The sequence below is a fragment of the Cervus canadensis genome, chromosome 24 (assembly GCF_019320065.1).
Source record: "Cervus canadensis isolate Bull #8, Minnesota chromosome 24, ASM1932006v1, whole genome shotgun sequence".
NCBI classification, from domain to species: Eukaryota; Metazoa; Chordata; class Mammalia; order Artiodactyla; family Cervidae; genus Cervus; species Cervus canadensis.
The window spans coordinates 16,351,899-16,375,769 of NC_057409.1; the positions used below are offsets into that span (position 1 = coordinate 16,351,899).

Genomic DNA, 23,871 nt, shown 5'->3' on the forward strand with positions numbered 1-23,871 from the left:
CAAAGAGTTGGACATGACTGAGCAACTTTCACTTTCACAATCTTTTATAGTAAAAAGCAATCCACACCTGTTGCTCTGGCCTAGAGTTCTGGGGTAATCCCAGGGAACTGCACAACTGATTCAAGTGTTTACTAAAATGCCCCCTTACGAAAGTAAAAACCTGGAAACAATCCTAACAATAGAGACCCAACACACTAAGTAACATGACGGAAAACAGCCACGAGAGGTGAGGCATCGTAGGAGGATATTTAATGACTTCAAGAATGCGTGATTCGGTATTCAGGAGAAAAGCAGACTAGAAGACTGTGTGAACTGAGCCCATTTCTGTAAAACGCGTGTATCTAAGTTTTGAAAAAAAAAAGTCTGGAATGTTAACAAGTGTTATTACTAAGTGAGATAATGGCAGGTAATTTTAATCTTATTTTTGCCTAGTTCTCTATTTTCAAAAATTTCTAGAATACATTTTATTTTATAATCACATTTTTAAGGTGTTAAAGCAAGTTTAATACATAAAACTATATTGGTGATAAAACTGTATAAAGCTTAAAACACACACACACACACACACACACATGAGTATAAGTAAAACTGGGGAAATCAGGGTAAAGCAATAGATTGTATCAGTGCCAATATCCTGGCTGAGATACTGTACTATTGTTTTGCAAACTATTACAACTGGTGGAAACTGGGAAGAGGGTACAAGGACTGTCTGCACTATGCCTTAAAATTACATGTGAACCCACAATTACTTCCAGTAAAAGAAATTCTACTTCCAGAATGTGATTTTATTATGCTTTCTACCTTTTTATTGAGTAAGACACTAGAGTCACTCCCATTAAAGTCAGAGATAAGACAAACATGCCCATCAGCTCATTCAACAGCCTCCCAGAGAGTCTTAGCTAATAAGCTAAGGGGGGGCAAAAAAAAAGAAAGTTAGGATATACAAGGAAAAAAAAATAGCATTATTTGAAAGCGATATGACTGCCAATCTAGAATACAGGAGAATCGATCAAAAGAATCTCTCAGATTATGGAGTTCAGAAAGGTTACCGGATACAAAATCAGTATATAAAAACCCATAGGTCTCCTATATACCAAAAGAGTAACTCCCCCTGTTTTTATGCCACAACATAATTTTTTTTCTGCTGCCCATTATTTGCTAACATTAAGAACAGGCTAGAGAAATAAAGACGCAGTAGGTAATATGTCAGGAAAAATGGATGAAATACTGCAGCGGCGTGATAAACAGCTGCTCCTCGGCTTGTAAAGAAGAGGGCAGATGTCACTGGCTGGGGGTGGCAAGGAATCATCTGTGCCCACAACTCATCTTTATCTCAAGACACGTGGACAATGGGGGACCTCCTTACCATCTTGCCACTGACTGTGGCCTCCAGAGAATCCACCAGCTCTGCCGTGACTCCGATGAGGTTGTGGTAGTCGGCCTGAATCCTGTTGTACCGTTTCAGGTACGTCATGGTCCTCCGCTCAGCTTCTACCAGCTGCTGGTGGAGCTGCTGCAACATGTCTAGGAAGCAATTTACATGTACATTGAAACAAAACAAAAAAGCGATGGTTAAAAAGAAAAAGTCTACAGGGGGCTTCCCTGGTGGCTCAGTGGCAAAGAATCCATCTGTCAATGCAGGAGACACGGGTTCCATCCCTGATCCGAGATCCCATGTGCCATGGAGCAACTCGGCCCATGGGCCACAACTACTGAGCATGCATGCTGCAACTACTGAAGCCTGCATGCTCTAGGGCCTGTGCTCCTCAACAAGAGAAGCTACTACATTGCAACTAGAGAGTAGCCCCTGCTTGCTCTAACTAGAGAAAAACCTGTGCAGCAAGGCGGACTCAGCACAGCCATAAATAAATAATTTTTTAAAGAAACAAAAAACAAAGTTTAAAAAGATTTTTTAAAAAAACTACGAAATAAAAAATAATTATATTCTTCTCAAGTGAATACCACGCCCCCTGTAAGAATATTTTACTATAACAATGAACTTAGCAGTTATGTATTTAACACTTCTATTTACGCCACATTTACTTACAAAGTGCTTTGTAATCACCGATCTTTTAATTTCTTCTTTTTGGCTGCACTGCATGGCAGGTGTGATCTTTGTGTTCCCTGACCAGACATCAAACATGCGCCCCTTGCATTGGAAGCACAGGGTCTTAACCACTGGACGCCAGGGAAGTCCTTGATTTTTTTTAATGTTTTACCCTGATAGTTGAACTGCTCATCACTGACTTTCCTAACAAAATCTATTTCCTTGGCTGAATCCCATACAACTTCTTTCAGTTCCTCTCTGTACATATACGAGAAATGAAGTCAATGTTTCCTTCTATCATCAGTTCACAAAATGGCTGAACCAAAACTGAGTCTTTTTCTCTGTTTGTGCCCTGTGAGTCTGTATGAGGGATAAGTTCTTCCTTTTAAGTAAAAGTTAGGGCTGCGTAAAAGTTTTAAGTAAAAGTTAGGTAAGATGCCAGGTGTTCACTGCCAGTTTAAGAAAGCATAAGCCACCCCACTGGGCCTTACAGCAGTAGCCTTGAAAGGTTCTAGGGTTCTCTTCCTGGAACCCCACCACCACCCTGCCCCCATCCCTCACAGCAGCACAAGATGGCCAAGCCACCCTGGGCACAGCTGGAATCTTCATTGGTGTCAGCCCTCCTTGCCTCTGCCCTACTTTCTCCCTTGCCTGGAAGGTCACACTTTTGATGGAAGGACCTGTTGCTGCCCCCACATCCATGCATACAAAGAGACATTATAAAGACCAAATGCAGGCATTATTTTATAATGACTTTAAGGAATATAACCTATAAAAATATTGAATCACTATGTTGTATATATACCTGAAACTAATATAATACTGTAAATCAACTATGCTGTGCTATGCTTAGGTGCTCAGTCGTGTCAGACTCTCTGCGACTCCATGCACTGCCTCACACCAGGCTTCCCTGTCCTTCACTATCTCCCAGATTTTGCTCAAACTCATGTCCACTGGGTCGATGATGCCATCCAACCATCTCATCCTCTGATGCCCCCTTCTCCTCTAGAGAGAAGGTGTCTTTTCCAATGCGTCAGTTCTTTGCATCAGGTGGCCAAGTATTGGAGCTTCAGCTTCAGCACCAGTCCTTCCAATGAATGTTCAGGGTTGATTTCCTTTAGGATGGACTGGTTTGATCTCCTCATAGTCCAGGGGACTCTCAAGAGTCTTCTCCAGCACCTCAGTTTGAAAGCATCACTTCTTTGGCACTCAGCCTTGTTTATGGTCCAACTTCCACATCCATATATGACTACTGGAAAAACCAAAGCTTTGCCTTTATGGACCTTTGTTGGCTAAGTGATGTCTCTGCTTTTTAATACATCTAGGTATGTCATAGCTATCTTTCCAAGGAGCAAGCATCTTTTAGTTTTGTGGCTGCAGTCACCTGGTGGGCCATACATGGCAGCTATTATTATTATTTCCTTTCATGGAAAAGGGTCAAAGATTTTCTAAATGTATTTCTATATAAGTAGATCACTTGAAAAAATGGCAGAAAGGTTATGTCCTAAAGCAGTGGTATGTAAACTCTGAAATATATCAGAATCATCCAAAAATAAAAATGATCAAGCTTCAACTTCAGAGACTGATTTTGTGGATACTGGGTATTGTTAACAAATTCCTACATTGTTAACAAACTCCTCAAATGGCTCTGACACATAACTGCATGTTTGAGAAACACTGCCCTAAATTATCTATTCCTCTTAATTCGTATTCTAAACAGCTACCATGATAACCCACATTCCCACTGTATTTAAAAAACTTTCATGTTTCACAATTGTTGATGTACAGAAGTAAAACACTTTAACTATTAAAACCCCAAATATCATGTAATGAATTATTATTATTATTTAATACCCATCAAATTTCAGTATTGAAAGATAACTTTAAAAAGTCATCTGAAACAAATTTACATCCAGTATTTGAACCTCTGGAGAATATCCCTGGGAATCATTTTTCATTCTCCTAATACAATATTGACAGTCACTACCTTCTTCCCCCACTAAGTATTATTTAAGCTTTTTCATACATCCAAAAATCAAAATTACATAGATAAGAACTTTCAAGGATGAAAATTTTAGATTATTCACAGTCCCATTTTATGGTAATAAATATTAGAGAGAATCTATGAGATTTTTCCCAACATGTACCAAGTGGCAGATGAATGAAATACCAAAACCCATTAGCTGGGTCAAATGACTTCTCAAACCAGGAATGTTAATGTCACCCAAGTAGTCCCTCTTGAAAGGGGACTGCACCAAAAACCTCCCCTCAGAAACTCATTGTCGATTAACTAAATGCAAGGGACTATTTGTGGAGCTTTTACCTTGAGAACAAAGAAATGGAATTTATGACAATTTCAAAGTATGGTAACCTGAGAGAAAAGAGCCCTAACTACCAGCAGCCTACAGAAAAGAGTTGCTGTTTAGTCACTCAGTCGTGTCTGACTCTTTGCGACCCTATGGACCCTATGGACCTATGGACTGCAGCCCACCAGGCTCCTCTGTCCTTGGGACTCTCCAGGCAAGAATACTGGAGTGGGTTGCCATGCCCTTCTCCAGGGGATCTTCCTGAACCAGGGATTGAACCTGTGCCTCTTTGTCTCCTGCATTGCAGGTGGATTCTTTACCGCAGAGCCACAGGGGAAGCCCATAAAACCCAGCATTTACTTATAAAAATTAGTTTCATTCATGGGGGAAAAATTCAAATTTTATAAACAGGAAAGAGAGAAGTAGGCAACTCCTTCTCTGTTAGCAAAAACAGTCTGCTATCCAGAGACATCAATGTGCAGACAACTTAACAGTTATAAACAGGACCTGACCATTACTGTAAGATATCTGGGTTACAGCTCAAAATATCAACTCTATTTCTGAGCATTAAACAGAACTCTGACTCTTTCTTTTCCCTGTCAAAAGTTTTATGAGAGAAGGACAACTAAGCCAAGATGCCTCGCCTTCCAAGATGTCAACTTTTAGTGGAGATGTCTTGGCTCATGTTATTTTAATGAAACTGCCATAGTCATGCCAGCAAAACTTATTGAGACGCTTTATATTTCAAAGTCACTGACAGAATTTGTGCAAAAGTCCAAAGAACTGCATCCTCTGTCCATTCTTTGGACAAAGAACTGCAAGCTTTAAACAAAACATATACACAACTAAAAGAATGCCAGTTAAGGTCACAGACGGTTTTTTTAATTCCTGCAGGAAATGAAACAATAACAAAACTGACGGAGATCTTCACTACAGTACAACAGTCAAGTTTTCTCCTGTTAACATTTATACTTCATTTAGACGCATTGCTTTTTTTTTTCCATTTATTTTTATTAGTTGGAGGCTAATTACTTTACAATATTGTAGTGGTTTTTGCCATACATTGACATGAATCAGCCATGGATTTACATGTGTTCTCCATCCTGAACCCCCCTCCCACCTCCCTCCCCATCCCATCCCTCTGGGTCATCCCAGTGTACCATTTTTATAAGAGTAGATGAGATTTAACTTTGGAGACCCCCTAGGCTGCTCAAGACAATACCTTTCAAAATACAGAAATTTTTTCTAACCTAATATAAAAATCAATGCTGAATATTCATTGGAAGGGCTGATGCTGAAGCTGAAACTCCAATACTTTGGCCACCTGATGCAAAGAGCCAACACACTGGAAAAGACCCTGATGCTGGGAAAGATTGAAGGCACATGGTTAAGAGGGCGGCAGAAGATGAAATGGTTAGACAGCATCACTGACTCAATGAACATGAATCTGAGCAAACTCTGGGAGATAGTGCAGGACAGAGGAGCCTAGTGTCCTGCAGTCCACGGGGTCATAAAGAATCAGATACAACGCAGCGATTGAACAACAACAATATAAAAAACTAAATTAATCTCCCTATTTTTACAATATACATACCTTTTTCTTTGTATTTAGATATGAATCAGTTCTTTGTTCTTTTGCTAATCCACAAATGCTAGATGAAGAAAGTTAAGGCTAGAAAGAACTAGGAGTATCAGTCGTCATGTTCAGAAACACTATTTATAGCTCTGAACTCCAGAAAAATGATCAGTCGCCCATTTTCTGAAGGGGCCAAATGAATAATGCCAGGAATGCTGAAAGATGCTATTTCTATATCCTTTTTTAGATGGCTAGGTGAAAATAATAATCCAACATGCTATGCTGCCAACCTAAGTTTTTATTCCTAACACCATTTTTAATATAATTCCTTTTGAGAGACTTTTCCATACTCCAAACACTTTGCCCACCCTTCTTCCAAAGTTTACGGAAATAATAACGAATTAAAAAGAGAGAACAAAAAGAAGAAAAGAAAAAGTTAATGGAAATCTCACTCTGCCCATGAAACCTTCCTATCCAGACACATAATGACATTATCCAGTCAACTAGCTGTGGTGACGCTGGGCCTGGGCCCGAGCCCCTGGCACAAGTGCCTTGCCGGGTGCTATTCCCTAATCTCCATGGCGACACTGCATTTGGGGCTATTCTGCCGCAGACACGCTGTGCCTGCCAGACTCAATTCCACAGACATCCTGCTTAGCTAGCCTTGGAAGACTCAAATCGAACTTAAAGAAGGCTCAGAACCCTGGCCTCCTTGCTGAAATACCAAATGAAAGGGCTGTAGAAAAAACACAGGCTCTTCTACGTGCACTCCTCCCACCCATGTTTATTTTTGCCTGCTAAACTGGGCTGCTTACTGGAGACATAACTGGTTCCTGGCAAGAAGCTATCCCCCTAAACTGCAGGGCACGCCGGGTGACAGGGGCTGGCAGAAACTCGGCAATCCGGGAGAAGTTTCTCACCACCTTCCTGCCTTCAGTGCCTAGGAGTCCAAAGACCGAATCTGAACAGGGACTGAACAGACTCACTCAAGCACTGAGGCAGGCCTCGGGGACCCGAAGACACAGGTGGGGCGGCGGCTTTAAAACATGACTGCATGACATAGTTAGCTGTTGGAACATTCCATAGAAAAATGGAAAATGATTCTGTAAAAACATGATGGCAATTAATACCAGCTAATTGTAATAAAACCCGTTACCAATTAGAATTAAACTTAATGGTTAGCTTTTGTTGAGGGATTTTTCTGATTTTTTTATGAAAACCTTTTCTAAGTCATTCCCCTTTCCCTTTTTGTGTGTTTCAGAAAATAGTGAACTTGATTTCTGTTCCTACTAAATCCAGCTGTAACAAAATCTAGTTTGTGACAGGATTTAAAGGTTGCAGAAATAAAACTAATGGAACCTGAAAAAAAAAAAAAAAAACATGACTGCAAAGTCTCACACTCCTTCCCATCAAGAGGTGGAATGTAATTCTCCTTCCTTTGAACGTGGGCTTCAGGAATTTGCTTGTTATGAAGAGAACACACCAGAAACAGCACCGAGTTACTTCAGAGCCTGGGTGAAGAGGTGAAACGGCTCCCATCCGCACCCCTCTGGGGACATTCACCCTGGGTGGGAACCCGGCCACCAGGCCCTGAGGAAACCCAGGCTACAAGGAAAGTCCACTTGGGGGTTCCGGTCCAGGGCCTGTGCTGAGAGCTCAGCCGACAGCCAGCATCAGCCACCACACCCATGCTCGTGGAAGCCTTGGAGTTGGCTCGAACCCGACCCGGATCCGTCTACACCCGGGAGAAACCCTGAGGGAGAACTGACTGAGCCCATAACTCCCAAACCATGCAAGAGGAGGATAACAGATGGACATTGCTCTTTTATGCCACCAAGTCTGAGGTGGTCTGCTTGGACAGCTAGAGAAACAGATGGCTAGAGAAACAGTGAAGCACAAGAGCATTTCTGGGAGGTGCCGGCCCAGCTGAAGAGTTCCAGCTGTGCCAAAAGGGAGAAAACCGGGCTGAACTCGCCCTGGTCAAGGCCCAGACTTGCACTGACCCAGTGCGGAGCAGTCCTGGGGGCTGCACTCGTCCTCGGGGTCACCGTGCTGGGGGCAAAGCTACCCCGACGGTTCAAGGCTGCGGTCTGCGACCCTCGGAGAGGTCCCCGTTGACCCCACGAGGACACAGCTGCACCCCGCTCCTCCGTGTTCGGGCAGACGGAGAGGAGGGGTCCTGAGACCTGCCACTCCTCCAGGTGGGGTCTTCGGAGCTCCAAGAGGGGTGGCCTGGCCGCAGAACTGGCTGTACCGTTGGAACCGCAGGGCTGGAGGCCACAGGGCTCCCGAGGTGGAGAACAGACACCCCAGGACTTCCCACCCGAAGTTACTGAAGCCCCCGTGGGGATCTCAGCACTGCTGATCCTCCCAGTGCTGGAGAACCAAGAGCCAAATGACAACTTCCCAACGCTTTTGTTCTTTGGAAAACTTTAACTCTCTAAAAGGAAACAGAGAAACAATGGCAGGAAGTTGTGAAATCCTCTCTGGCAGGACTGCTGTGAAAAGGACAAACCTGCTATTTCACGTAGTAACACTCCACCTGCTGGGAATCCAGGATGATGCCATGAGTACTTAGCAAAGGCAAGAAGCACGTCACACACCCTTTCCAACAGAGTAACTTCAGCCGTTTTCATAATCATGTTGTGTCAGAGACAAAACTCCTACAGAGAACCCCACTTGTGGCCACCATGTTCACTAAAATTTTTCTCATCTTTCTGAAAAATGAAGGGGTGTGGTAAAATGACTCATCATGGAAAAACCATCAGTTTATGCTAAAAATTTAAGACTGGAATTCCTACTTTGAATGTGAAAAATGGAAACGCTTCATAAGAACAGACACTCCACATGCTGCTGAGATAAGACCCTGTTAGACTAGACTAGTTCAAGGTAAAAGTGAAAGACACGGAAATAACTCGTGCTGCACTGTGCCGTCTAACTGCTGCTGCCGTGACATTTTTCTGGCACCTGAGTGGATTCTCCCCGTCTTAGTCACCTGACGTACAAGACAAGGCTAACAGTACCAGCCACTCTGAGAAGTGGGCCTCAAGGAATGCAGAGAAAATGGACTGCGAAGCACTTCATAAGTATTTAGACTTTCAAGGCCCTCTTTTGCCAAGTCTGTGGAATTCTCTCCATTTTATTACTTAAAACTCGAGTCGGCGAAGTTGTTATTTAAAAATGGTTAATCTAGATGATTTACCTTTGTTGCTTTGTCCATTCTCCTTCTGGGATGAGAAGAAGTTCAGGAAAACAGGCATTCAGGAGACAGTACTCAGGGTATCCCTCTCATTGTGCTGGGCGATCTGGGAAACAGCCCCGGTGCGGTGAAAAAGAAATCTCAGGACAGGGAACTGGAACCCGATGAACAGCGAAGACAGTTAACCAACCATCTTAGGACAGGTAACCCGAACCCCATGAACAGCTGAGATGGTTAACCGTTCAGGACAGGTAACTGGAACCCGATGAACAGCGAACACAGCTAACAGACTTCTCAATCCTGGGGTGACTACCCTTAAGGAAATCCTCCTCTCCATCTCAGGAACCAGTCTGTGCATCCAACAGCCCCCTAACTGGCCTCCTTACCAAAACATTGGACTAAAACTGCAAATCTTTGTTAATAACCTTTACCTCTGTACCTTCAGTACTAAAGCAACTAGCCTAAGGAAATTGAGATTTTGATGAAAAGAACATGGCACAGTGACCGTGACCACAGACGCTAGTGCTGGGTGGCCTGGGTTTGAACCTCAGCTTCCACACATCTGGCCCCATGACTGAAGGCCAAGGTGTTTAGCTAGTTTATTTGGGTTTCCTTACTTTTTCTGGTAACAGCTTTGTTGAGGTGTAATTCACATATTATAGAATTCACCCATTTAAAGTGTACATTTCCATGGTTTTCAATATATTCACGGAGTTGTCCAACCATCACCGCAATCAGGAGTGGAATATTTTCACCACCCAAGAAAGAGACCCTGTGCCATCAGCAGTCCCCACCCCCTCTCACCACCCTCCCCCGCCCTAGGCAGCCACTTACCCACTTTCTGCAGATCTGTCTTTTCTAGCCCCTTCACACAAATGGAATCATACAATACGCAGCCTTCTATGTCTGGCTTCTTTCATTTTAGCATCATGTTTTCAAGGTTCATCCATGTAGTAGTACAGATCAGTAACTCACTCACTTGTATTGCCACGTAATATTCCACTGTGTGCACTTGGTCATCCATGCATCAGACAATGGACATCTGGGCTGCCTGCACTTTTTGCCCATTTTGGATAAGGCCGCTGTGAACATTCATGTACAAGCTGCTGTGTAGATGGACACTTTTGTTTCTCTTGAGGATACAGCTAGGAGTAGAATTGCTGGGACATAGGTAATTTCTATGTTTAAACTTTGAGACCACCTATTTTTGAACAATATTTTAATGCTATGAGGAAACATTCTCTTCATTTTAGAAAAATATTTAAAAATATGCATGCAAAAAAAAATAAAAAATAAAAATATACATGCATAGAGATGTCTATCCTTGCTTATTGTAAACATTACATACTTTGAAGTATATGTGTGCAAACAAATGCATTTCTGTGCTTTCTAAACTTTCTATAAGGAATAGGATCAATTTTATACTCAGGAATAAAAAGAGAGTGATTTAAAAAAAATGTAAACATGAGCATGTTTTTCTCCTCAATACTTAGGGGACCTCACACTAAGCTCCATGACCCGGCCCTGCCTGGTCTCTGACTCTCTCCATCTCAATCCTTCTGCCCCAGCAACACTGACTCCTTCAGTGTCCCAGACACTCTGGCTCAGCACTTGGGCACAAGCTGTTCCCTCCACCTGGAACTCCTATCCCTCATTCTGTCTGCCTCGCAGACACCCATTTTCATGTTCAAAACTCCAGCTAAGACAATGATCTTGGCTTTTTCTTTTATTCCTAATTCCTAGCACACTATTCAACCTAATATACGTGTTGAACTGAACTCCAAGTATTTCCATGTAAGAAAGAAAAGAGAGAACTGCAGGAGACAATCTTTCTAGACAAGGCTGTTGAGGAGGAGGGAGCGATTGAAGGGGGGGTTGACTTAGCGTGCACTGCGCCCCTCGGGATCGTTATTGCACGTGAAACGGCTGCTTTTGGAAGGCTATTGCCCAGAAGAAAAGATGTTTGGTTTTCACAAGCCAAAGATGTACCGAAGTATAGAGGGCTGCTGCATTTGCAGAGCTAAATCCTCCAGTTCTCGGTTCACTGACAGTAAACGCTATGAAAAGGATTTCCAGAGCTGTTTTGGGTTACATGAGACTCGTTCAGGAGATATCTGTAATGCCTGTGTCCTGCTTGTGAAAAGATAGAAGAAATTGCCAGCAGGATCAAAAAAAAAACTGGAATCATGTGGTAGATGCAAGGGCAGGACCCAGTCTAAAGACTACACTGAAACCAAAGAAAGTGAAAACTCTATCTGGAAACAGGATAAAAAGTAACCAGATCAGTAAACTGCAGAAGGAATTTAAACGCCACAATTCTGATGCTCACAGTACAACCTCAAGTGCCTCTCCAGCTCAGTCTCCCTGTTACAGTAACCAGTCAGATGATGGCTCAGATACAGAGATGGCTTCTGGCTCCAACAGAACGCCAGTGTTTTCCTTTTTAGATCTCACATACTGGAAAAGACAGAAAATATGCTGTGGCATTATCTATAAAGGCCGTTTTGGGGAAGTCCTTATCGATACACATCTATTCAAGCCTTGCTGCAGCAATAAGAAAGCAGCTGCTGAGAAGCCGGAGGAGCAGGGGCCAGAGCCTCTGCCCATCTCCACTCAGGAGTGGTGACTAAGCTTTATGTAGAAGGGGAGCAAAAATGATTTAAATTTTGGAAAACAAAGCAACAAAATGACCCTCCTATTTTTAATTTGGATACCTGCTATTCTGCCAAAAGATGGATTTGTAGAATAGTTTTGAATGGGTTATTTTTCCTCCAGTTCCACAAACTCTGAAGCCAGTGAAGCTTACTAAGAGATAAAAAAGAAGTGTACATAATATTTAAGATGCTGAGTATTTCATAGGAAAGCTGAATGCTGCTGTAAAGTGCTCTTTAAGTCTTTTTTAAAAATCCCCTTCTAATGAATGAAATTAGGGGAATTTTCAGGGGACAGAGATGGGATTTGTTGTATGATAAACGTATGTAGTTTTAGTCTTTCTATTTTGAGAAGCAGTGGTTGGGGCATTTTTTAAGATGGCTGGCTACACTTGTTTTCCTTCATTATAATAAATTTGTCATAACTCAGTAAAAAAAAAAAAAAAAGAAAGAAAAGAGAGGAATAATGTTTAAAGTTACCTGCAGGACTTCAGCGTATTTGCTTCAAAGCAAATGTTGAATGGGATAAAAGGTGACAAGTGTTTGCAAACTATAATACAACAGCTAACAATAACACAACTGCTTACTATGTGTTGGATAGTTTTAAGCAGGTTTTTCATGTATTAACTCAATCCTCATACTATTCCTATGAAGTGGGTGCTATTAATATACCAGTATCATTATGTAAAAATTTTCTTTTAGAATCTTTACATAATGGTTGGTACCTGTTACCTTTAAGGAGAAAGGTTTTTTATTTTTAATTTTTTAAATTATTTATTTGGCTGCACAGGATCTTTAGTTGTGGCAGGTGAACTCTTAGCTGCGGGATGTGGGATCTAGCTCCCTGACCAGGGACTGAACCGAGGCTCCCTGCATTGGGAGCACAGAATCCCAGCTACTGTACTACCAGGGAAGTCCTGAGAAATACTTTTTTAAAGTGTATTTAAAAAGCCATAAACCAAGTTAGAGAAGTTCTAATTTCACTGAAAGCTGTCCTTTTATACAAAACTCTAAGAGGGAAAGGAACTGGGTATGCAAACATGTGGGCAGAGGGAAGAACTTGAAGAAAACCTTAAAGGATATAAAAGTGGAAAGAGGAGGTGTACTAAGCCCATCTGGGGGCAGTCTCAGGGTGAGGTGAGGAGCTGAGTACAGGCAAGAGGGAACCACTGAATGCTCAGGAAGTGGAAGTAGGAGAAACGTGTCATGAAATCCCAGGGATTTCTATTCAGAGTTCAATTAGGAAAACAGAGTTCAGTGCTTTGGAGTCAGAATGGAAGCAGAAGGCATTACCCAGCAGAGCAGCCTAAATTTTTTATTACGGTAAACAAAACAAGCACCAACTTTACAAATCAAAATGCTAACTCCTGTCATGAAATAACTTTTGCTACATGCTTGTTCAGAATAAAAGGAGACGAGCATCCTTAGGGACCAACCAGCTTTGGGAAGGAGCCTCCATGGGCAGGTAACGGCCTTGCTCCTCCCTGGACAGCCTCCGCTTACACTTCGTCCTGGGCCTCTGTCTGGTCAGTGTTCCCCTTCTACTCCCAAAAGTGCCTCTGTTTACAATGGATTGTGGTGATGGCTGCACAGCTCTGGGCATTTGCTAAAAATCATTCAATAACATAACTTACTGTGGGCATATTTTATGGTATGTAAATTACACCTCAACAAAGTTGTTTCTTAAAAGTCCTGATTGGAAGGACAAGTTATATATGAGTTGATCCATACATCATGACCTCAAGGCATTAAGTGACTGACCTTCAGTAAAGGGACAATTCCAAAGAGTTCTTTTCCAAGGAGACAGGCATTATTTTTTTCCTACTCAAGACAGCTTCTTGGCACATGACATGAAAATAAGAACCTCGCCAAGTCTCAGAAACCCAATGCCATAGAAGTCAACTCTTTACAGGTCTTGCTTGGCACATGCTCCTGTTAGTGCTTCATTCACTCGAGTATAGAAGCAGCACAACCACAACCATCCCTATTTGTGGCCATCTAAGCCATTCTTGGGAGAAGGCAGTGGCACCCCACTCCAGGACTCTTGCCTGGAAAATCCCATGGACGGAGGAGCCTGGTGGGCTGCGGTCCATGGGGTCACTAAGAGTCAGACATGACTGAGTGACTTCACTTTCGCTTTTCACTTTCACGCATTGGAGAAGGAAATGGCAACCCACTCCAGTGTTCTTGCCTGGAGAATCCCAGGGACGGCGGAGCCTGGTGGGCCGCCGTCTATGGTGTCGCACAGAGTCGGACACGACTGAAGTGACTTAGCAGCAGCAGCAGCAGCAAGCCATTCTTGGGCTTCCCAGGTGGCACTAATGATAAAGAACCCACCTGCCAATGCAGGAGATGTAAGAGGGTTTGATCCCTGGCTTGGGAACATCCCCTGGAGGAGGAAATGGCAACCCGCTACAAGATTCTTGCCTGGAGAATCCCCATGTACAGAGGAGCCCGGCAGGCTATAGTCCACGGGGTCACAAAGAGTTGGACACAACAGAAATGACTTAGCACACACACACACACAGAGGCAACTATTAATTCCATAGGTGGTCTCCATTTGCTTTAAAAGGATACATACAATGTTAAAAGCTTTGGCGTGTTACTGGCTTTGAACATTAAAGCCAGAAACTTTTCCAATTTCAACTTTAATTCCGGAGTCCAAGAATCCTAAAGGAAAAAAGAACAAGGAAAAATAAGAAAAGCACCAGGTCACTAAAAGTCAACAAACATTGTCAAGTTGTGGCCTTCAGGATGAAATAGCTCTGCCACAGTTACTGAAATCAGAAGCAAGATGTCTTGTCAGTGGTGTGATGTTGTAAAAAACAGGTTTTAGGACATTTGACCAATTCACTTATAGAATATTCAAGAGCCCATGGCAGGAGGAAAGCACAGAGTACTTTCATAATCAGGGAAAAAATAACCCTGAACATGATTTGAGTATTTCAAGGATGCCAAGTAACCTTATTAGACTGAATACCAAAAATAATTCAGTATGGTTTAGGCATATGTGGCACTGGCAGGCATATACAATTATCGCTAAGTTACAGAAAGTCTCCGGAAGAAAAGGACTCATTTCCATAAACCTCACTCAGACAAGAAAAACCAGAAAGAAGCGGTCATCTGCCTCAAATACTCCATCGTGTCCAGCATTCTGATATGTGTCTAGTTTGATTTCTTCCTTAAGAATAAATTATTTATCTCAAATAATGTTCACTGAGAAGGAAAAAATGACTTATGTAGTGAAAGAATAAGTGTCACAAGCAACGACCTTTCTCGGGACAATTTTCCTGAAGGTTCTTAGACAAGAGTATCTACCACTAAACCGGGAGGTCCCACTAAAAGAAGTTCTGCCGCTAAAAATTCATGTCAACTTAGCTCTGAGATCCTGTTCCATCTCCCTCCGACCTGCCCATCCTCCCCACTTCTCCCTCCAGCTCTCATCACCCACACCCCCAACCCAACTCCACTGGTCTATCCAGTGCATTCTCTGACACTTAAAAAAAATACTGCTAAATGAGCAGAAAAGTCTGATATCTTAAAAAAGATTTTGTAATTCCCTGCCACAGCACAATGACTCTATTTCTAATGTGTCTGTTGTGGGTTGAACTGTGTCCCCTAAAGAGACATGTTGAAGCCTTAATCTCCTCGGAATGTGAGGTCAGGGGAGTGGGGACACTGCAGAAGAAATTAGCTCAGAGGAGGCTGAATGAGAATAAGCTCTTAATCCAATATGACTGGTGTCCTTATAAGAAGGAGGACAGTTAGGCACAGACACGGAAAGAAGACAGCCATGCAAAGACAGAGAGGAGATTTAGAATCATGCAGCCACAAACCAAGGGATACCTGAGGCTACTGGAAGCTGGAAAAGGTAAGGAAGGATCTTCCCCTAGAAGTTTTGTAGGGAGCACAATCCTTCGACACCCTGATTTCACACTTCTGGCCTCGTAAACTGTGAGACAAACAATTTCTGTTGTTTTAAACCACCCAGCGTGCGGTCCTTGGATAGAGCAACTGCAGGAAACTCATACGGTGTGCTCCAGCTTGAGGCTCTCTGTGCTCAACCATATAGAAATGAATCTCAGGAAAAGACTGCTAGGTTGGCCAACATAAACCAAGACATCTTAAAAAAAAAAAAGCAAAATATAATATGTGGGTATCCCTAAGACACACTAGACACACTAGAGTGAAATGATAACAATCAGAAAGAAAAAGACAGGTGACCTGCAAAGGAACAGCAATCAGACTGATGGCCAACTCCAAAACTGCAATAGTGGGAGCCAGGAGACAAAATAAAAAACCTTCAGTGTCCTGAAAGAAAGTAACTGTCAGGACCTCCCTGAGGTCCAGTGGTTAAGACCCCGAGCTCCACTGCAAGGGGCATGGGTTCAGCCACTGGTTGAGGAATTAAGATCCTGCATGCCACACGGAAAAAAAGAGCTATAAACCTAGTATTTTAACCCTGCCTGAGAAGGCAGTACAGATGCTTTCAGACAACAAGAACTGAAAGAAGGGATCCTCAACGAAAGGAGATTCTAAAGGAACATCTTTCAAGTAGGGGTGAACACGATCCTGGATGGAAGGGCCTCAACACAAGATGGAATAGTAAACAAAAATACTGGTGAATCTAAGGGTAAATCGATACATATGCTGACTGCATAAAATTTTTTAAAAGTTCAGATTTTGTGGGGCTAAAGTATATACTAAAATATTTGACAACTACAGACCGTAAGTTAAATGAGGTCCTTGTAATGGTCAGGAAGAGAGTAAAGATACTAACTTTAGATTTTATTATGTACACTGAAGTACCTGTGATGACCACTGAAAGAATATATTTAGAGAGTAGTAAACGAGAAGGCAATGGCACCCCACTCCAGTACTCTTGCCTGGCAAATCCCATGGACGGAGGAGCCTGGTAGGCTGCAGTCCATGGGGTCACTAAGAGTCTGACACGACTGAGCGACTTCATTTTCACTTTTCACTTTCACGCATTGGAGAAGGAAATGGCAACCCACTCCAGTGTTCTTTCCTGGAGAATCCCAGGGACGGGGGAGCCTGGTGGGCTGCTGTCTGTGGGGTCGCACAGAGTCGGGCACGACTGAAACGACTTAGCAGCAGCAGCAAAAGGAGAAAAAGGGAGAATAAAATGACTCTGTGAATACTGATGATCTCTACCCTCCTGAACTCTGAAGAAGAACTTGAACTCAGTCTTGGAACATCAGACCTGCCGAGGACTCAGTGGGAACCTTTCCCTGACTCTCCCAGCTCCACCTCACCTTGACCTAAGCTGCAGCCACACCGCCACGTCATAACTCTCATAAACAGAACCTTGACTGTGAGAAAATCTAACCTTCCATTGCAAGGTTCATCACCTTTGTAACTGTTCCATATTTTTAACCTTTTAGGAGAAGACAGTAAAACTAAATTGGGACTGACCAGAAAAACAAGCACAGATTTCAACTGTGCCACTATATAACAATCTGGCTTTGATAGAATGAGTCAACCACCTGACCTTCAATTTAGTAGCTGCTATTCAGGAGTAACGAAATTGGTTTTACTGAATTCAGTAAACAGAGAAAAAGAGTAGAAACTGAAATGTACTGAATTTGGAAGAATTGCATCCATTGTTCAGTTGTTGGGGAGCAAGTGCCATACAAATTTTTGAAAACAGTGTGAGATCTTTAGAAAAACTATCTAGTCATATCAAAATATTTGTTTCTAAATACATTTCAATAAACCTCTCAGTGGGATGTATTAATTTTAGTAAGTCAACAAAAATTACCTTAATAGGTAAATTTTTTTTATAAATACTATGCTAAAATGTCAAGTAAGATGAAATATAACAATTAGAAAAGCTATAGACAAATAATGTAGTACAATCAAACAATCAAATATACACCGAGTAAGTGAGAATTTTAACACAAACCAAAATATACATGACCAGTGATTGTGTAAAGTAGCCTGGATTTTTCTCTGGCTACTAGTTTTCATTATAATTGAATAGGTTATCGTTTCAATACTGCAAAAGTTTACACAGAATGACTGAAGAGGTTAGTATATTTTACAATATTTTGTCGGTCTGAGTTAACAAGTCTTGGTGCAACAACAACAACAACAAAATCACATTTATAGCAGAAGAAAAGTTTGTTAAAGCAAATTACCTATACATTCTTTTAAAACACAACATATGCAAATTTTAGTTTTTTTTTTACAGCATCCTTCAGAAATCACCAGTGTATAAAAGGTGGAATTGCTATGCTGCCCAGGATCCAAGAACTGGAGACAGTCACTTACCTGGAAGAGTTCTTTAAATGAGGGGTGCACCATGGGGTTGGGAACAAAAGGCAGGGCGTAGAAAGGGAGGAACTCCGTGGTCTGGCTCAGGGCCGCCCCTTTGGTCTCCAGGTAGGTTTTGAAATAAGAAATCCTTTCATCCAGGTCCTCTTTGTCCTTCAAGGAAGAGAGGATGTCTGAGATCTCCTGCTTGACGCTGGCTCACCGGTTCACCCGTCCTCCCTCCAAGGCTCCCTCGGTTCCAGCCTCGTCACTGGCATCCTCCTCGCCTGGCCCAGCCCGTGAGCTGTCTCCAGTCATCTGAACATCACCCCCTATTTCACCCCTTCATGAAACTGCCAGGAATATCAGAGAACTAGATGTATAATATATATAGTCCAAGCGCTGCCTTTTCACTTCATCATTACCATTTTCTGATATCCTTAAATTTATCAACATCTTTCTTAATGGCATGACAAAACCTCATCTTGTGGGTCTATCATAATGTATTTAATCAATCTCCCATTACTAGATATGTACATTGTTTTCATAGTACAGATAGCAGAAAAAATATTTGTCTGCATTCCTGTGGTTTTCTTAGGAGAGGTTTTTTAAGGGTGAATAGTCTTTTTTTTTAAAATATGGAACTAGTCACAAATTTGCATGTCATCCTTGCACAGGGGCCATGCTAATCTTCACTGTGTCGTTCTATTTTTTTTTTTTTAAGAGTATATGTGCTGCCAAAGCAAGCACTTAAGGGTGAACAGTTTTTTGAAACAGCAGTTTCCATATCATTATTCCCTTCTTTTATTAAGCTAACCAGGAGGTGACCTTGCCAGCTTCACTACTTCCGGGTGTAACCCCAGGCAAGTCGGGTCCACCCCCGCCAGGTTTCCACCTCCCCCTGGGCCTCAATGAGAAGGTCTTCCCTGGTCTCACCTGTTAGGTCCCTCACAGCCTCATACACAGGCCAGTTCTTCTCATCAATGTATCTCCCTTCACCTATACCATGAAGCCCACTGGACTTAAAAAATTTATTGATTTTTTTTTTTATCTTATAGCAAAACAGAAAAAATTAGTAAAAACAGATACAAGGGAAATGAAAATCTCCCACAACAGCACCCAGCTGAGAACCATCTTTAGGAACAGCCTTCCAAGAACAGCTACTACAATGTGCTATATAGCTGCTCCCTCCACTCTGACCCCTCCTGTGGCCACTGACATGTTAATAAGGTAACACAGGTCCTCGGGGCAGTAGCCAATACAGGGAGAAGTCGTGAAACAAAGGCCAGATGGTCCGATGTCAGCCTGGCCAGCCCCCCTCTGTCATTCCCTCCGCACCCCATGGTTCACCCGCAGAGCAGCCTGTGTCTGCTCCCCTCTCTCCTTCACACCTCCAGGAAGACTGCAGAAGCTCAATTCAACCCGTCACTCAAACTTTCACAAATGGGCACACCATTTTCCCACTGTTTAAGCTTAAATTCATCTTCTGGTTAAAAATGTGGTCTAAAGATGTTTTCTTTTAGACATACCCATCTTGAGATAGTCAAGGAAATGATGACATAGCTTTCATCACAGAAATGATTAATTTTCCATACAAATTAGAAAAGAAACTGCTGGGAATGAGACAGAAAAAGCATTCATCAGGACATATGAGGCCTACTCCTGAGAAGCAATATGATAAAAGGGGTGAATAACTAACTTAATCCTCATTTGCAAAAGGTAACGGCTAACATTCTTCTTTAACATACCCCGTGGACCAACCCCCCAACACAACGTGAACCTACAGGTCTGCCTGTGGAGTGCTTCAGAAGATAGATGGCAAAGTGGATATGAAGGTAGAACTCCAGCTTCTGGGCCAGAGAGTCGCCATCCCGGATGGGCCTGGGGATGTGCTCTTCCCACAGCCTGAAGAACACCTTCTGGTCTCCACTGTCAAACGCAGCAAGGAGATCCCTCTGTGGAGAAGACGTCAGAGTGAAGCCCGGTTGGTCACAAGGGATGCCGCGTCTCCCAACACCCCTGATTCTCACACCCTCCCGACGCCTTGCTGTTGTTCAGTCACTCATTCGTGTCCGGCTCTCTGTGACCCTGTGAACTGCAGCATGCCAGGCTTCCCCAGCCTTCACTATCTCCCGGAGCTTGCTCAAACTCAGGACCATTGAGTCAGTGATGCCATCCAACCATCTCGTCCTAGACACCCATATACTCCATCATTTCAGTGTGAGCAAAACCAAGTCTCCTTTTCAGAGGTAAAGGTTAGGAAAAGAGGGATCCAGAGGGCTTCAGACTGCCTTGGCTGAGATTCCTGCAGATTGCCCCTGGTTTTCTACTGCTCAGCAATATCAAATCTGAGCATGTTGAAGAACAGAGGGTGTCCCAGGTAGCTTAGTTGAGTTAAGAATCCGCCTGCAATGCAGGAGACCCTGGTTCGACTCCTGAGTCAGAATGATCTGCTGGAGAAGGGAAAGTCTACCCACTCCAGTATTCTTCGGCTTCCCTGGTGGCTCAGCTGGTAAAGAATCCACCTGCAATGTGGGAGACCTGGGTTCAATCCCTGGGTTGGGAAGATCCCCTGGAGAAGGGAAAGGCTACCCACTCCAGTATTCTGGCCTGGAGAATTCCATGGGCTGTATAGTCCATGCGGTCACAAAGAGTCAGATACGACTAAGCAGCTTTCACTGAAGAACAGACACAATGGTGAAGGTCTCTGAAATGGAAGGAATCTGTCACCAGCAAGAGAATACACTAAGGTTGCCCCTCGGACTTGGTGACCCACCGCCTAAGACTGATGAGAATGGCTTGGACCCAGAGCCCAGCCAGACCTCAGCAGAGCGACCTCATACCTACAGAGAGTCTCTGACACCATAGCTGCCAAGACGTGGCATACAGCCAAGAGTTCAGCCATGCGAAGCAGTCAATCCCAGGCCTGGGAGGTAGGACTGACCGTCATCATGAGTTTGCTGTTGCCAGAAGCGTGTCTGGTGGAGAGGGCAGCGCGGTAAGTGACCACAGAGCCCAGCTCCCCAGACAGTGACTGCCTCCAGGTCCAGGAATAGGACGCCTGAGCTGGAGACAGAAGGAGGAGCACAGGCCCGGCTCCTGGCCAGTCTCGGGGTTGTACCAGCCTGACAACGTGGGGCAGAGCCCATGGCCCGACTCACCACGCGGAGGTTGAGACAAAGAACTCTGGAGAAAGGAGGTGGCAGTCAGACATCACCTGTCTCACAGGAGGAGCGATAACTGACCTACCACCACCACCTGCTGTGTGACTTTACAGATTTAGGCAAGGTGGTTCAGTGATAAAAGAATCTGCTTGCCAATGCAGGAGATGCAAGAGATGCCAGTTCAATCCCTGGGTCAGGAAGATCCCCGGAGGAGGAAATGGCAACCCACTCCAGTATTCTTGCCTGGGAAATCCCATGGACAGAAGATCCTGGCAGGTTTCAGTCCATGGGGTCGCAAAGAGTGGGACACGACTTAGCACACATGCTTGCCTTCAGGATCAAGAGAGTTTCCTGCAGTGTTTTCCTTTTTGTATCAAATGCCCACAATACGCAGACCTCCATTTTGGGCTCAACTGCAGAAACTTTTTTCAGAGTTTCTGATTTTTTTTCAGATTTTTCTGTAGACTCTCCAGTTCCCCCATCCTTCACCACCATTACTTACCACAATTACCGGGGCACTGTTCTTTTATGCTTTGAAAAGTTTTACATTTTTTTCTGTAAATTTGTTTTAAGGTAACATATTCTATTTGAGACAGTAAAGCGTCTGCCTACAATGTGGGAGACGTGCGTTCGATCCCTGGGTCGGGAAGATCCTCTGGAGAAGGAAATGGCAACCCACTCCAGTACTCTTGCCTGGAGAATCCCATGGACGGAGGAGCCTGGTGGGCTACAGTCTATGGGGTCACAAAGAGTCGGACGCGACAGAGCAACTTCACTTTCACTTTCATTCTATTTGTTTATAATCGGACGCGACAGAGCAACTTCACTTTCACTTTCATTCTATTTGTTTATAATCAAGCTTTTTAGCATAAGATAGAAACCTACAGAGAACAGGGTTGCCGTGTTTGGTTTTCCTTAAGTCAGAAACATTCCCTGGTAAGGAGTCTTCCGATGTGAACACTACAAAAATGTTCTCTGTGTCACGTGACCGAGAACAACCGTCTCTGAATATTACCTCACTTGGGAAGAGATTGGCATACACTGGAAAGAAACTCAGAAGTTTTCAAAATAAGCCCCACAGTGAAATTCTACCTCTTCAAAACCAGCCTCTTTGGGGGGACCTGGTCAGAGGATCCCATGTTCTTGTCACTTCCTAATACGAAGGTGAGAGGGACGTGCTGCTGGGGCCTGGCCCTGCCCTAGGCTCACGTCCACTAAGCTCTGAGCAAACCCTGCAGACCACCCAGGGGAGGACCCTCCCGCGAGGTCCAGGGACTGTGTACAGACTCTCGAGTGTATCTTAAAGCCTGGAGTCAAGTGTTTTCTTTTTTTTCAAGTGTTTTCTTAACATGGTTTGGCAAAGTGTGCCTACGCTTCACATGGCCCATCTACAGTTTTTTCTAGACTCTGCATTTGTAGACATGGGACCACACACCTTTGCTGTGCCATGATACTCCAAGTTTATGAAACATATTCGGAACCTGGAAACGGTCCCTGCGTAGGGCATCCAAAGCTGGTGTTCCGTGACAACCTGGAGGGATGGGGTGCGGAGGGAGGTGGGAGGAGGGTTTAGGATGGAGGGGACGCATGTATGCCTATTGCCAACTCATAATGATGTATGGCAAAAACCATCACAATATTGTAAAGTAATTATCCTCCAAGAAAAATAAAAATAAATTAATTAATTTTAAAAAGTGATCCCTGAATTTAAAATAATATCTACACATATAACAACCCGACTCAATGGACATGAATTTGAGCACACTCCAGGAGATAGTGGAGGACAGAGGAGCCTGGTGTACTGCAGTCCATGGAGTCAGACACAGCTTAGTGACAACAACAAATAGAACAATCCAGTGTGATAACTCACAGGGGTCACAAAATATTAACTTCTCGAATGCAAAGTGTGATCGCAGCCAGAATTACCAAGATTGGAAAATTTACACACCACCAACAATTACCCATACATACAGGTTCTTACAGAACTATAATTAAGGAAATTTTGTCTATTGAGGGCCACTGGTGCTTAGCAAGTATCGCTAAGCCACCGCTTCAGGTATTTTTGTTTGGGAAATCTGTACAGGCGGGACACAGCTATTTACTGAATGGGCAGAAAAGACAGGCTTCTCAGAAGCAGAAAGTTTCAAGACCTTTCAAGTTAAGTAGCCTCTGTTTGCATGTCTAATGATAACCAGATTCTCGTTTTCTGTTCTGAAGTTTGCACTGGGGTTGGGAGGACGCCTCAGGCTGCTCGGTGCAGCATTGACAGAGGAGCCTGTGTCTGAAGAGCTGCGGGCTCGGCACCGGATGCCCAAGGCCTGGAGGGGTGCTGGGCATGGGCACAGCCCCACTCCAACTCCCCGGGCCACTTCAACGGTGTCCCTGCTCAGCGGTACCCCAAGCCAGGTCATGGGGCAGTTAGGCTGTGGCCTGACCTTCAGCAACTCGGTGGGACTCTCAAACCAAGTCTCCGATTTTCCTTGGAAGTATGTATACTGAAACAAATTTATTAAAATAATCAAATCATGTTTTATGGGTTACCATTAGAAATTCTGATCTGTTTAACACTGACTTAGCCTCACTTCATGTAGTGTTTAGGAAAATGAACAGGAGAGTTATAAGAGAATAAAATTTGTTAATTCCAAAAAATAA

The 23,871-nt window shown here is 43.4% G+C and overlaps 1 protein-coding gene, 1 non-coding gene and 1 pseudogene across 3 annotated transcripts in view; 1 reads left to right on the forward strand and 2 right to left on the reverse strand.

Moving 5' to 3' along the window:
* Positions 1-23,871, reverse strand: part of ARMC9 (armadillo repeat containing 9) — a 172,458-nt gene that overhangs the window by 141,320 nt on the left and 7,267 nt on the right. For both annotated transcript variants that reach the window (XM_043444550.1, XM_043444551.1), the window contains exons 4-8: positions 19,840-20,010; positions 18,074-18,229; positions 14,357-14,449; positions 9,132-9,156; positions 1,367-1,524 (exon numbers count right to left, since the gene is read on the reverse strand). In XM_043444550.1, the coding sequence (XP_043300485.1) occupies positions 1,367-1,524; positions 9,132-9,156; positions 14,357-14,449; positions 18,074-18,229; positions 19,840-20,010 (603 nt within the window). The remainder of the gene's footprint in view (positions 1-1,366; positions 1,525-9,131; positions 9,157-14,356; positions 14,450-18,073; positions 18,230-19,839; positions 20,011-23,871) is intronic.
* On the forward strand, positions 10,977-11,958 carry LOC122426014 (annotated as a pseudogene).
* Positions 18,688-18,797, reverse strand: LOC122426996. Its single transcript, XR_006265336.1, has one exon. It is a non-coding gene; the product is annotated as a U6 spliceosomal RNA (small nuclear RNA).